Source organism: Chrysemys picta, chromosome 20 (genome assembly GCF_011386835.1).
Source record: "Chrysemys picta bellii isolate R12L10 chromosome 20, ASM1138683v2, whole genome shotgun sequence".
NCBI classification, from domain to species: Eukaryota; Metazoa; Chordata; order Testudines; family Emydidae; genus Chrysemys; species Chrysemys picta.
Window position 1 is genome coordinate 24,186,578 of NC_088810.1, and position 12,184 is coordinate 24,198,761.

Here is a 12,184-nt window from a genome sequence, read left to right on the forward strand (position 1 = left end):
TCTTTCCAACTCATTCTGTGATACACTTCAACCTAAAAACGGCCCCACAATCAACCTCCCCATCAAACCAAGCTCCGCTTTCCCGCGAGAGACCAGAGCTTTCCCAATGGAAAACAAACTCCAGAAGCAGCGGGGCTAGCATGCTGCCTCCCTGGCCACCTAGATCCAAGCCGGCAGCCAAGCCGGGTTTGCAGCTGAAAGGCCTGTACAAGTGCTAAGCATGACTTGAGAGGGCAGTAAGCCCCGGAGATTTGTTCTAGCCCGGAGGGCTGTGAGCAGGGCTCGTTCAGTACCAGCCAAAAGCATGAAGCACTTCTTGCTCCATCCTACTGCAGACAGGCAGGCTGTGGCACGGGGGGCTAGTGGAGGTGGTTGGTAAGTCCCTGCCCTCTGCTAGAATGCGTCACGGGCCTGCTTGGCACTTCTGTGAATTTCTTCTGCACAGCCAAGGGGCAGAGCCTGCTGCTCTCGCCCAGATAGCTGGGTAAAGCGAGATGCCCCATAGGTTTGGAATTTGGCCCCTCTCCCCCGTTACAGCTGCACAGCAGGTCAGCTGAGCTGGGAGCGTCTGTGCGAACAGTGCCTAGCTCAGCATGTCTGGGAGCATGGCCCCAGGGTTCTCCTCCGCACTCCCCTCAGCCAGGTGCGGCCCGAAGCTGGCAGCAGGGAGAGGCAAAGGCCCGAAATCGGGACAGGCACAAAGCATTCCTGCAGACAATGTAAAAAGCTGGGGGATCCCTTCCCTCAGCGTCAGAGAGTTTCCTGGGTCATTTCTGATGCAAACGTTTTTTAACTGCAGCTGTGAGGGGCCGGAGCCAAAGGCACAGAGATCGTAGGTGACGTCGGCACTAACACGAGCGACATTCGGGCCCCTCTGTTACTCCAGAGTCTGGCTTTGTCCTGCTTCGTGAAACTGACCAAGCGCTGGCCCAGGCTCCCTATGGGCCGGGTACGCCGGGGGAACTGGGTAAACCGATGTGAGGCGACAAGGCAAGGATGGTGCTTTTAAGTCCCGGCACTGGGCTGAGTGGCTAGCTGTAGACGTAGGTGTGAACGGGGGGGACAGAAGCGGCAGGATTCAAACCCCGTTAGCAGCAGAGGGGCTCACGGCTGGCCCAGAGGGCTCTGCTCTCACGGACCTGCTCCGGCACTGCCCAGGCAGGAGTTAAAGACGAACACGCTTACGCCAAGGTACTGCCGAGTGCATTAAGGGATTACCGGGGGATTGCCGAGATTTGTGCAGGAGGATAACAGCAGTGCGAACATGCAGGGACCATGCAGAGCAGCGGCTCCCTCTAGAGGCGACGTGGATGCTCCTGCACGGATGAGGGCTCTGCTGTGCCCCACCACCACCTCGCTCAGTGGGGCTGACAGAAAGCGGCCTGCCGTCCAGGAGGCCCCCTTGGCTGTGTCAGAGCAAACAGCGCGCACCAAGCTGGGATGGAGATCGACCTCGCTCAAGCCCGCTGCCCTTGCACCCCGAGGGTCCCGTAATGCGCTCCGAGCTCCAGCTTTGGGCCGAGCGCACCAGGGCCTTTTCAGGACCCACACGGACATGGCGTGGGCAGCTGGCTAGAGCCACGTAGCTAAGCCCGTCTGTGCACCCCGGACGGACACAGGCCCAGGCTCTTTAAAAAACAGGAGCCGTCACTGCCCTGGAGATCTGACCTGGGGGGGGGAGGGTTAAAAACACAGCACTCAAGAAGCTACAGAGATTAAAGTCATTTTATTTTTCAAATTCTCAAAGTTTCTCTGTCAGTATTTTAACCAAACAGCTGCGTTTCCACCAGCAAGGCGGGAAGGAGAAACGGGCAGTTAGTAAAATAGACTCTCTGTACGTAAAGCGGCTGGGCGTGGCTTTCCTACCACCTCCCAGGCAGCTGGAAAGAGGCTGTTTATAAAAATAGTGTTGTGGGGTTAAGGCCGTTGGATGGTGTAGCCCAGGAAGCCAGGTCTGCACTGTAGACGCTGGAAGCTCTTCGAGGCAGGCCCATCTTTTTGTTCGGTATCCGCGCAGCTCCTGGCACCTCGGGGTCTTGGCCCGGCCCAGGGCGACACCAGTGGCTCCATTGGAAGACTCCATGCGGGACGGGGACCACGCTGGATGGCTCTAAGGCACTTTTATACCGGTACGAGCAGGGGACTGCCCCGGCACTGCTCCGGTAGGGACATCCCCCCCCAACCACAGGTACAGGAACTGGTACCCTCCAGCGGGTGTGAACCGGCGCCACGTCACTGATCTCACTGGCTGAGCTAGGCCGCCGGCCCGGTGTGTATAACTAGGCCACAGATTCAGTCTTTACTCTGTATTCCTTAAAAAAAAAAAAAATTCATCATTCCCAGCTCCTCTTCTCAGCCGTCGCACTGCACCAAGGTTGGGATCACGGTCCCCCAGTTACAGATGGGGAAACTGAGGCACAGAGGGTGAAGTGATTTGCCCAAGATTGCCCAGGGCACCGCCAGGAACAGACCCCAGGGCTCCTGAGTCCCAGTCCAGTGCTCTAGCCACTAGGACACACTGCCCTCCAATTGGCTGAAAACGGCAGTGGGAGGGGAGCGGAAGGAGGCATTGGCACTGCAGGGCACAGGGCGATAGCCCAGGCCCAACCCGCTACCCAGCCCAGCAGCATGGAAGACTGCCGGGCAGCCAGCCCCATGCCGCCCTGCACTCTCCTGGTCTGAGGGCTCGGCTAGGAACACGCCGTCCCGGCCTTCCCGGGGATGGGGAGGGAAATGCTACCAGCTGGGCAACCGGCCCCTGCCGAGGAGCTGGGGGCAGCGAAGCTACCACAGCCCCCGGTGCCCCCGCAGGCCCCAGCTCAGCCAAGCATGCGCCCGAGGGCTTTGCGGCTGGGTTACGGGGCAGTGCTCCTATTGAAGCATCCTCTGACTCTCCCCTGGCATGGCCAGGCTGGGGCCCTAGAGGAGCCATGCCAGGGTGGAGGAAGCTGCCCTGAGCCCCAGGCAGGTTTAGATTCAGGGGGCGCTGGGTCCTGGCAGCAGGCAGGGTGCAGAGGGACCGACCAGCACTCTACCAGAGCAGGACCCCCAGCATTTCCTCCAGTGCAGGGCCAGACCCCGCCAGTCCTGAGATCCATCCCACGCTGCTGGCAGCAGGGGCACAAGTGCCAGAACTCCTGCCGACAGGGCGGACGTGCTGCTCCTTGGCCGAGGCTGGGGAATCGCTTCTCCGCGGGGCTGCAGCGGGAGGGTTCCCAAGCACCAGACCCGGGTCAGAAGGCAGCTGGATCCGCCAGGAACCGCCGCAGGGCTGCATCTGCCCCCACAGTCCTGGTCTGTCCCTGGCAGTGGGGGCCGTGGGCAGCTCAGATCTTGATGAAGAGGATGCTGGTGACCAGGGCGAAGCCGGCGAGGAGCAGGATGACCTTGAGGATCCGCTGCTCGGAGGAGCTGAGCTCGTGCGGCAGGATCTCCATGAAGGTGATGTAGATGAAGGTGCCGGTGGCCAGTCCCTCCAGCACACTGCGGGAGAGCTGGTGCAGGGCGCCCGAGGTCTCCGTCAGGGCCACCCCCAGGCCGATCCCCAGCGGGGACATGAGGGCGAAGAGCAGCAGGCAGCCGACCACGGCCCGGGGGCGCAGCCGGCCCTGCAGCAGCTTGAGCGAGAGGCTGAAGGCGATGACGCACTTGTGGATGAGCAGGGCCAGGCAGATCTCCAGCACCTTGGCGCTGGCCTGCTGCAGCCCCACGGCCAGCCCCTCGAAGACGGAGTGCAGCGAGAGCGAGAAGACCAGGATGAAGGAGCGGATGGCCGAGTGCGCATTGAAGTCAACGTGCACGTGGGGGCGCTCCTGGGCAGAGCCCCAGGCGGGACGCAGGGGCCCCTCCTGCCAGTGCTGGGACTGCACGGTGCTGTCCTGGGCCGAGGCCCCCAGCAGAGCCCGCGTCTCCTCTAGGGAGCCAGACTGGTCCTTGTAGGCCAGCACAATCTGCTCCATCACCAGCACCAGGAAGAAGCCCATGGCCAGGATGAACTCCTGCAGGGGGAACTGGAGCTGCAGAGGGAAAAGGCAGGTCAATGAGGAGCTCGGCACCTCCCGCTCCTCCCCGGGCCCACAGGGCTGGTGCCAAAGGTCCCCAGGTGCCCCGTCCCCTCGCCCCAGGGCCTCACCTCCTGCCCGCCTGGGGCGAGAGACGCCCCCGCCGCAGCCATCTTGCTGCTACGCATGCGACGCCCCTCGGGAGGTGGGGGGCAGAGCAGGGGGCCCCCCATTTCCAGCTCCAGAGGGTTCAGCGCCACCGGTCGCAGGGGACACAATGCGCTGCCCCCACCTGCATGCTGCAGCTCCCCCCGCCACAGCGAGGGGCCCGGCTGGAGCATGGGGGCCTGCCCCCAGCAGCGAGCGGGGAGTCGGCTTTTCCCTTTGCAGGTTCCTGGGGCCAGAGGGGCATTGCTAGGATTTTAATCAGACCTCGGCCCAGCCTAGCCCCCGGCTTCCCCCAGACCCCCCCGAGCCAGGCGCCCCAGAACGCCCCCCCAGTGATGCTGAAGCAGAAGGCATCACTGCCGAGAAGCTGGGGCCGCGGCTGCCAGGAAGCTGCGTGGGAAGGCCAGGCGGGGGCGGGGGGGGTGCGGGGGGGGGAAGGATCTTCAATGAGGCAAACGGCTCCAGTGAGTCACCACAAGCCCCTGCCGTGCGATAGGCCAGACTCTGCCCGGCCCAGCACCACCGCCCCCCCAGCCATTGCAGGGACACCGGGTTTGCAAACAGCAACAGGCCCTGGCCACGGGCAGCCCTGCCCAGCCCCAGAGCCCCCTCCCCACCCCACCCCAGCCAGGAGCTCTGCCTCTCAGCACACAGAGCATCCCCACTGCCCCCCAGCCATCCCCCATTCCATAGCCCTGAAAATCCCACTTCAGTCAGAGCCTCGGTGCTTCCCGCCAGGGCTCCCCACAAACCACCCGCCCCAGGCCTGTGTCCAGAGCCCCACGGCTTCCCCTCAGCCCCCGACCAGACCTGAGCGTGCAGCAGCAGGGGGTCTCCCACAGAGCCCACCAGGGATCAGGGCAGCGCCCGGCCCGACGGGGACCCCAGCTCCGGGTGCTTCCTGTTACACAGAGCAGAAGGAGCATTGTGCCCGTCTCATCTGGCCTCCGGCATCGCACACACTTACCGTGACTCTCAGGGACGCCAGCGCTTCGTTGATGCTCGCCAGGTAGTCGGGGACCAGATCGAGGAGGCAGGTCGCTAGGAACACGCCACCCGCAAAGCAGCTCACCAGGCTCAGGACCTTTCTGCGCGTGTCTGGCAGGGAGGGAGGGAGGGAGACACGAATGACGAGCCCAGGCAGGGAGACGCACGGCTCTGCTGCTCTGCCAGGGTGCCAACGTGTCTTGCCAGCCAACTGGGCAGCGAGCTGGGCTCCAAGATGGGACCCCTTCAGGGTCCGATGGAGCCTGCGGGCGACGAGCAAAGCCACGTGCCGCTCGGCGAGTTACGAATAGACAGTCTGCCCCAAGCACTGCCCGGCCAGTGACGTTTCGGGGGGAGGGGCACAGACGCAGCCGGGCGCCTGGAGCCCATCAAACCGAGCCCCCGTCCTGGAACGCCAGTGCATTTCCCCAGCCCCATCTCTCTGCCCTCCGGCCCCAGGTGCCACTAGCCAGGAGGACACCCAGGCTCCGGCTCAGCGGCAGTGAAATGCTGCAGGGTTCTCAATGCTTCCGGCTGCCAGCGGCGTCCCCCCAAACCTCCCCCCGGGCAGCGGAGCCGAGGAAGGGGCTAGCAGAGCCCCCGGCGGCAGAACAGCCAGCAGGAGCCTGGCTTTGATCCTGCCTCCACCACTGACCCTGGGTGAATCGCTCTGGTCTCAGCCGTCCCCCCCACCCCACCCCACCGCGTGCCCTGGGGGTGATTATGCTGCCCCAGACCCTGGGTCTGGCCGCTTAGTCACCAGACACTTGGAGCCCGGGGCCAGGGCCGCCTCTTCGCCGTGCTGAGCGGCAGCTGCCCCGGAGCCTGGCGCTCCCCGCAGGCCGGGCCTTACCCAACGAACCGGCCCCGCTCCCGTGTGGCCGGAAGACGCAGAGTGGAGCTAGGCCGCACAAGATGGTCAGCAGCAGCAGCGTCACCAGGGAGCCCAGCTTCACCTCCAAGCCCGTGGGGGACCGGAGTGCAGCCATGCTGGAGCCAGGGCTCCAGATCATCTGCTCGGGGTCGGCCCTGGGCCCCGGCCACTCAGCCATGGCCCCGGAGCGGCTGGAAAGGCCTCTCCTGCTCCCTGTGTTCCCCTCGGGGGGGCGCACGGCCCGGCAGGAGTCTCGGCCTGCCTCCGAAAGCGAGGGGAGGGAGTGTCCTCCGCGAGCAGCGTCTGCCCTGCAAATGCAAAACAGACATCAGCAGACCCAACCGTGGCTGGCCAGCCGCCCCCTCCCCCCCCGCCCACTGATGCCACAGGGGGACCAACGCACCCCGTGCTCCAGAGGCTCTCATTCTCGCTGGCACCGTGGGCCGGGCTGAGCCATCCTCCAGTTCAGCTACGGGTTTAACCCTAGCCCCAGAACAGCTGCTCCAGGATGGCCCCGCCGGTGCCACGGGGCTCAGGGGAGCCGCGCAGGGCGGCTGGGACGGGGTTCCTAGCTGCGGGGGTTTCCCCAACACAAGACAGGGCACCAGCCCCTTTTGTCAGGTGCTGCCCCAGAAGAGGCCATCTAGGAAGGATGCCCCCCCAGAGCAGGAACAATTAACGACCCAGCCCGAGTTCCCCCCCCGCCAGGCCAGGAATGGATGAGCTTAATACACTTCCCCCCACCCCCCCAATCTCCTAGCAAATCTCACACAAGTACTCTTGTTCTTCTTTTTTAGCAAATCTCAGCTCCCAGGCACTTCCGACCTCTGGTTACAGCATGTGACTCATCCCGTTCCCAGCACATTCCTCCTGGGTGAGGCTGCCCTGCAGGAGACCAAGGGGCCTTAACCCCCTGCCCCCAAGGTAGGGCTGGCACCAGCTGGGGCAAACAGACCCTGCTAACTCCTGTGGGGCGCACCAGGGGGAACTTGGCCCCTTGTCTGGGAAAAACCCAGAACAAGGAGATTTCAGGATGCGCGCCCTGACCCAAGCCAGCAGGCATTTAGCAGGAGGGCTGGGATCCCAGCCTGTCCTCAAGCTAGCTGGGAATTTCAGGACTCCAGTGACCCAGGAAAGGAAGCCCACATGCCCGCCCGGATTTGCCCGAAGTGTCCTGAGCAAGTTCGGGCAAGTTCTCCAGGGTGCAAAGCCAGCGCCGGCTCTGAGCTCTCCCAAGTCATCCAGCCAACAACGCTGGGAATTTTGAACCCTCTCCCACCCCCAGACAACCAATGGACTTAAGATCAAAGTTCCCTTGGGAGTATTTATAAGCGGGTTTGCAGGGCACAGGCTGGTGTACTTCCTAACGAGCGGGGTACGGCTACCCCGAGAGAGGGGCAGCAATTCCAAAACATCCGGACAGGATGGGAAAGGCACGGACCTGTCTCCACTCAGTGAAACCTTCACTCTTCCTCACCGCATGCTCCGGCAAGGGCTGCCACCCGGGACAGGCCACGTACAGCACTTCGTGGCTCTCCATAGCTTCGCCCGCATCACCTCCTGGCAAGAGCTCCGCCGTGCCCATCCCCACAGGAGCGGGACCCACTCCTTGGTTGGCCTTAACTACTACGTCACATGTGCCTTGGGAGGGCACCGCACTTAAGCGGTGTTAGCCTGTTTCATGGAGAAACTGAGGCACAGAAAGGCAGCGGCCCAAACGCACAGGGCATCAGGCCTTCCCGGCTCCCAGTGTTCACCCCACCCCTGACCCCACAGCAGCGCCACCTTCTCCCAGCCCTCCTCAGTACCAACAACATCTAGTTATCATGACTGATGTGATGTGACGTGATGGGGGAGCCATCACCCCCTACAGCTGGGGGGGCTTTCCCGAGGGTGACCCTAGGTGCCAACAGAGAAGTCCAGGAGTCCCCCGTCCCGCTCGGAGCCCCTGAAAGCTGTTCATGCCCCCCCGGGGCGCACAGCCCAGGGGAGAACTCCTGGCCTGACCCAGCTCGAGTCCGACCTGGCACCACTGCCCGGAACTTCGCCTCTTCCGGAGATCACACGCTGCGCTTCTAAAAATACCCGTCCCCGGAGAGCGAGCGACCGGCTGGTCCCGTGGGCGAACCCGGAGCGCAGCCATGCTGGACAGGCTGGGTCAGCCGCTACCAAGAGCCCCGGGCTGTCAGGGGGCCCCCGCAAGGCCAGGAGGGGCAGGTTTTTAGCAGCCCTGGGCCGGCAGCACAAACACAGACTGGGCGGGGGGGCGTACCCTCCCCCCCACCCGTAGAAAACCAACCCAGACCCAGCTGGAGAGCAAGCGGGGGTGGGGGCATGCGGGCCTGGGGGGTCCTACAGGGTCTGGCCCTGGGGTGCAACCAGGGCGCAGGGGGAGGCTGGAAGGGGGGGGCGACTGAACGCAGGGGGAGGCTGGAAGGGGGGGGCGACTGTGGAGAGGCTGGAAAGGGGGGTCCGGCTGGGGGGGGCTGGGAGGGGGGGCGGCTGGAAGGGGGAGGGGGCGGCTGTAGAGAGACTGGAAGGGGGGGCCTGGCGGGGGGGGGCTGGGAGGGGGGGCTGTGGAGAGGCTGGAAAGGGGGGTCCGGCTGGGGGGGGCTGGGAGGGGCGGCTGTAGAGAGGCTGGAAGGGGGGGTCCGGCTGGGGGGGGCTGGGAGGGGCGGCTGTAGAGAGGCTGGAAGGGGGGGCCCGGCTGCGGGGGGGCTGGAAGGGGGGGCGGCTGGAAGGGGGAGGGGGCGGCTGGGGGGGGCGGCTGTAGAGAGGCTGGAAGGGGGGGCCCGGCTGGGGGGGGCTGGGAGGGGGGGCTTGGCGGGGGGGGCAGGAAGAGGGGGGGCCCGGCTGGAGAGGGGGGGCCGGCCCTGCCCTGCCGCCCCAGGCCCGGGAACGGGGCTCCTCGCCGGGGGCGGGACTCAGGCCCGGCCCGGGGGCTCCCCCCGCCCGGACTCACCTTCGCTACTTTGTCTCCGGGCCCAGTGCGGGCTGTGGCTGAGCGTTCGGAAGGGGCGTGGCCGGAGAAGCGCTTTCCGCCAATGGGGAGGCGGAGGACCGGCGAGTGGCATCGCACAGGGGCCAATGAAAAGCAAGGCGATCCAGAGCCCGCCCCCCCCTCACTGCCCCCCAGTCCAGGGGCAGCGTCCCCGTGCCAGGCCAGGCTCCATGTCTACACTAGGGGTAGTGACCCTGCACACTCCTCATGGCACATGTGGGGTCCGCTCCCCGCACGCCCCAACAAAGAGCAGCGTGGGGGCGAGGGAGGTGGGTCTGTGCCCCACGCGGCTCTTGGTGCGCCCGAGCCAGGCACAGGGTCCCGCTCCTTCGCCCTGCCAGAGCCTTTCACCTCCGGGTGCAGAGACCCACTGCAGGGCGGGCAGCCGGCTTTGCACCGGAGCCTGACCCCTCCACGCCACCGCCAGTGTGGACGAGGCCTAGGCAGAAGGTGCACTGCTAACACGTTTACATCCCAGTGCGGACACGGCTGTTGGAGCGCCCAGCCCCTGCCAGCTAACCCGTGTTACGAGCGACAGCTGACAACGCCAAGTCCGTGCAAGCATGGCCCACCCCCACACCCTGGTCACCCTGTCCCGGGATAACTTCTCAAAGCTGCAGCCGGCCTGTTCCAAAATGTCAGGGAAGGCTCTAAAGGAACAGGAGGACTTGTGGCACCTTAGAGACTAACACATTTCTTTGAGCATAAGCTGTCGTGGGCTACAGCCCACTTCATGGGATGCATAGAATGGAACATATAGGGAGGAGACATATATACATACAGAGCGCATGAAAAGGTGGGAGTTGTCCTACCAATTCTAAGAGGCTAATGAATTAAGAGAAAAACAATTTGTAGTGATAATCAAGATAGCCCATTACAGACAGTTTGACAAGAGGTGTGAGGATACTTAACATGGGGAGATAGATTCAATATGTGTAATGACTCAGCCATTCCAGTCTCTATTCAAGCCTAAATTGATCGTGTCTAATTTGCATATTAATTAAAGTTCAGCCGTTTCTCGTTGGAGTCTGTTTTTGAAGCTTTTCTGTTGCAAAATTGCCACCTTTAGGTCTGTTACTGAGTGGTCAGAGAGGTTGAGGTGTTCTCCTACTGGTTTTGGGTTTTTTAGGGAAGATTCTAGTCTTCATTGGACAAACCCCGGGTGATTCTGGAGAAAATCAGTGGGGAAATGGAGGATGCAGGGCCAGGGCCACCCAGGGGGGAACAGGACAGTTTTCCCCAGGCCCCGAAACCGAGCGGCATTGCGATCTGGCACGGGGGGTCCTGTGACTGGGCCAATCCTGAGCCGTGCTGCGACCCTGCGCACCAGGTCACGATGCCTGGAGCAGGAGCTGCTGCTGCAGGGGGTGTGTGGGGCTCCCCTAATCACACCCCAACACTGGGGCCTTTCCCCTCAGGGGTCACTTTCTTGGCACGGTAGCGGGGGGCTTCAGTTGCAGATTTTGCCCCTGGGCCCTAAAAACCTCTGTACGGCTTTGAGAGCCCCAGACAGCTAGTTAGCAAACCCAGCAGCTGATGGCCCCATAACACCTTCCAGCAACACCCTGCCCCTCAGCTCTGTCCTGACCCCCCCCCCCTGCTCGAGGGCAGCGCACTGACCCCTGAAGGACAGTTCCCAGCCAAAGGAAAAGAAGCAGTGATGGTGGGGGAAAGAGTGAGAGTGGGGGTAGGGGAAGCCTGTTCTTTGCTCTGCCTTGTTCCCCATCAGTAACCCCTGGGATCCGGGGCTTGTCCAGCCGTGAGGGGTCATAGGCAGAGCGTCATTTGGAATGAAAGAGGCGCTGGGGCTATGAATTGCCAGCCCCAGAGGTGCCGGAGCTCAGCCCTGGAAGCCTCGATACACATTAAGCCCTGGTTTTAGGTGGCTGACCCAGTACCACTGCCCAGGTCTGATCCAGCCCCTCCGCCTGCCCCCCATTGGCTCCTGAATTACACCAGCCCAGTGGAGTGAGAGGAGGATCCGGCCCTGGGCAGGATCCTGCCAAGCCCGTCTGCATCCTGGGACAAAGCACTTTTCTTCGCACTGGCTGCACAGAGCTGCCTGCAGCCCCACCTCAGGTGGGTCAAGGTCCAACCTCCTCCACCTGCCAGCGAGCTGCTTAAAAGGGCAATGCCAGCCTTTCCCTGGCCCAGCCCGGGGCTGGCAGCTCAGTGCTGGCTAATGGGCCCATCCGTGTGCCTGGGCTCTGCCAGATAGCGACCCCCCAGCAACTTCCCAGCACTGGTGTTGGTGCCCTCCCCTCATCCTCATCTACTGTGATCTCATTTACCCCCCCCCCACGCCTGTCTATCCCTCCATCCCCTACACACCCATCACCTAGCTAGCTAGCTATCCATCCCCGCAAACTCCCCTCTGGCTATCCCTCCAGCTACACACCCAGCATCTGTCTAAACTAACCTATCTAGCCCCCCACGCCCCCCATCTAACTACCCATCCCCATACACCCCCCAGCTATCTAGCTATCCATCCAATCTAGCTAGCTAGACCCATACACCCCCCAGCTATCTAGCTACACTCCCCCCCCACACACACACTCACTGCTATTGTGTAACGATCATCCCCCCAGCTCTCTTCACCCCCACTAGAGCCAATGCACTTTGTAAATGGAGACTCAAAGCCCCAGCAGCCCTGGGGGAGCCAGACGGGGCTGGGGCCAGATTTTAGCAGGAGTGCGAATCAGATCTTGGTGAGATCTCCTGAGCCCTTCAGCGCGTCCCCTTCCTTCGCTAATGAGACGAAACTCCGCCGGGGCTGCCCCCCCCTCCCCCCCCCGCTGGTGCCACTTCATAGACTCCACTGACAGCCGGAATGTACCGGGGCGAGGTCAGCCCGAGTGAGCAGTTTGCACAAGCTACAAAGGACCCAGGGTTTGCTGCAGTAAAGTTACACTGATGGGACCAGCAATTTCAGCAGGGTGGGTCTGTGCGTGTGACACCAGAGGTGTGTGTGTGCCTGCGCATAAGACCCTGTGTGTGTGTGTGTGCGCGAGAGAGAGACCCTGTGTGTGCGAGATCATGTGACTCCACATGTGACCCTAAGTGTGTGAGAGAGAGAGAGACCCTGTGTGTGTGTGAGATCATGTGACTCCACATGTGACCCTGAGTGTGTGAGAGAGATCATGTGACTCCACG

General features: G+C 63.0%; 1 protein-coding gene across 3 annotated transcripts; it reads right to left on the bottom strand.

Annotated features, from left to right (window-relative positions):
- Positions 1-1,707: 1,707 nt before the first annotated feature.
- Positions 1,708-9,148, bottom strand: SLC39A1 (solute carrier family 39 member 1). 3 transcript variants are annotated; one of them, XM_024114420.3, is made up of 4 exons: positions 8,993-9,148; positions 6,010-6,338; positions 5,137-5,267; positions 1,708-4,016 (listed from the first exon to the last, which is right to left on the bottom strand). In XM_024114420.3, the coding sequence occupies exons 2-4, from the start codon at positions 6,206-6,208 to the stop codon at positions 3,327-3,329; spliced, it is 1,020 nt and encodes a 339-aa protein (XP_023970188.1). In that variant the 5' UTR covers positions 6,209-6,338; positions 8,993-9,148; the 3' UTR covers positions 1,708-3,326. The 3 variants fall into 3 exon arrangements, with proteins under 3 accessions (XP_023970188.1, XP_023970189.1, XP_065430130.1); XM_024114421.3 differs by lacking the exon at positions 8,993-9,148 and adding an exon at positions 7,472-7,935; XM_065574058.1 differs by lacking the exon at positions 8,993-9,148 and adding an exon at positions 6,801-7,460.
- Positions 9,149-12,184: the final 3,036 nt, after the last annotated feature.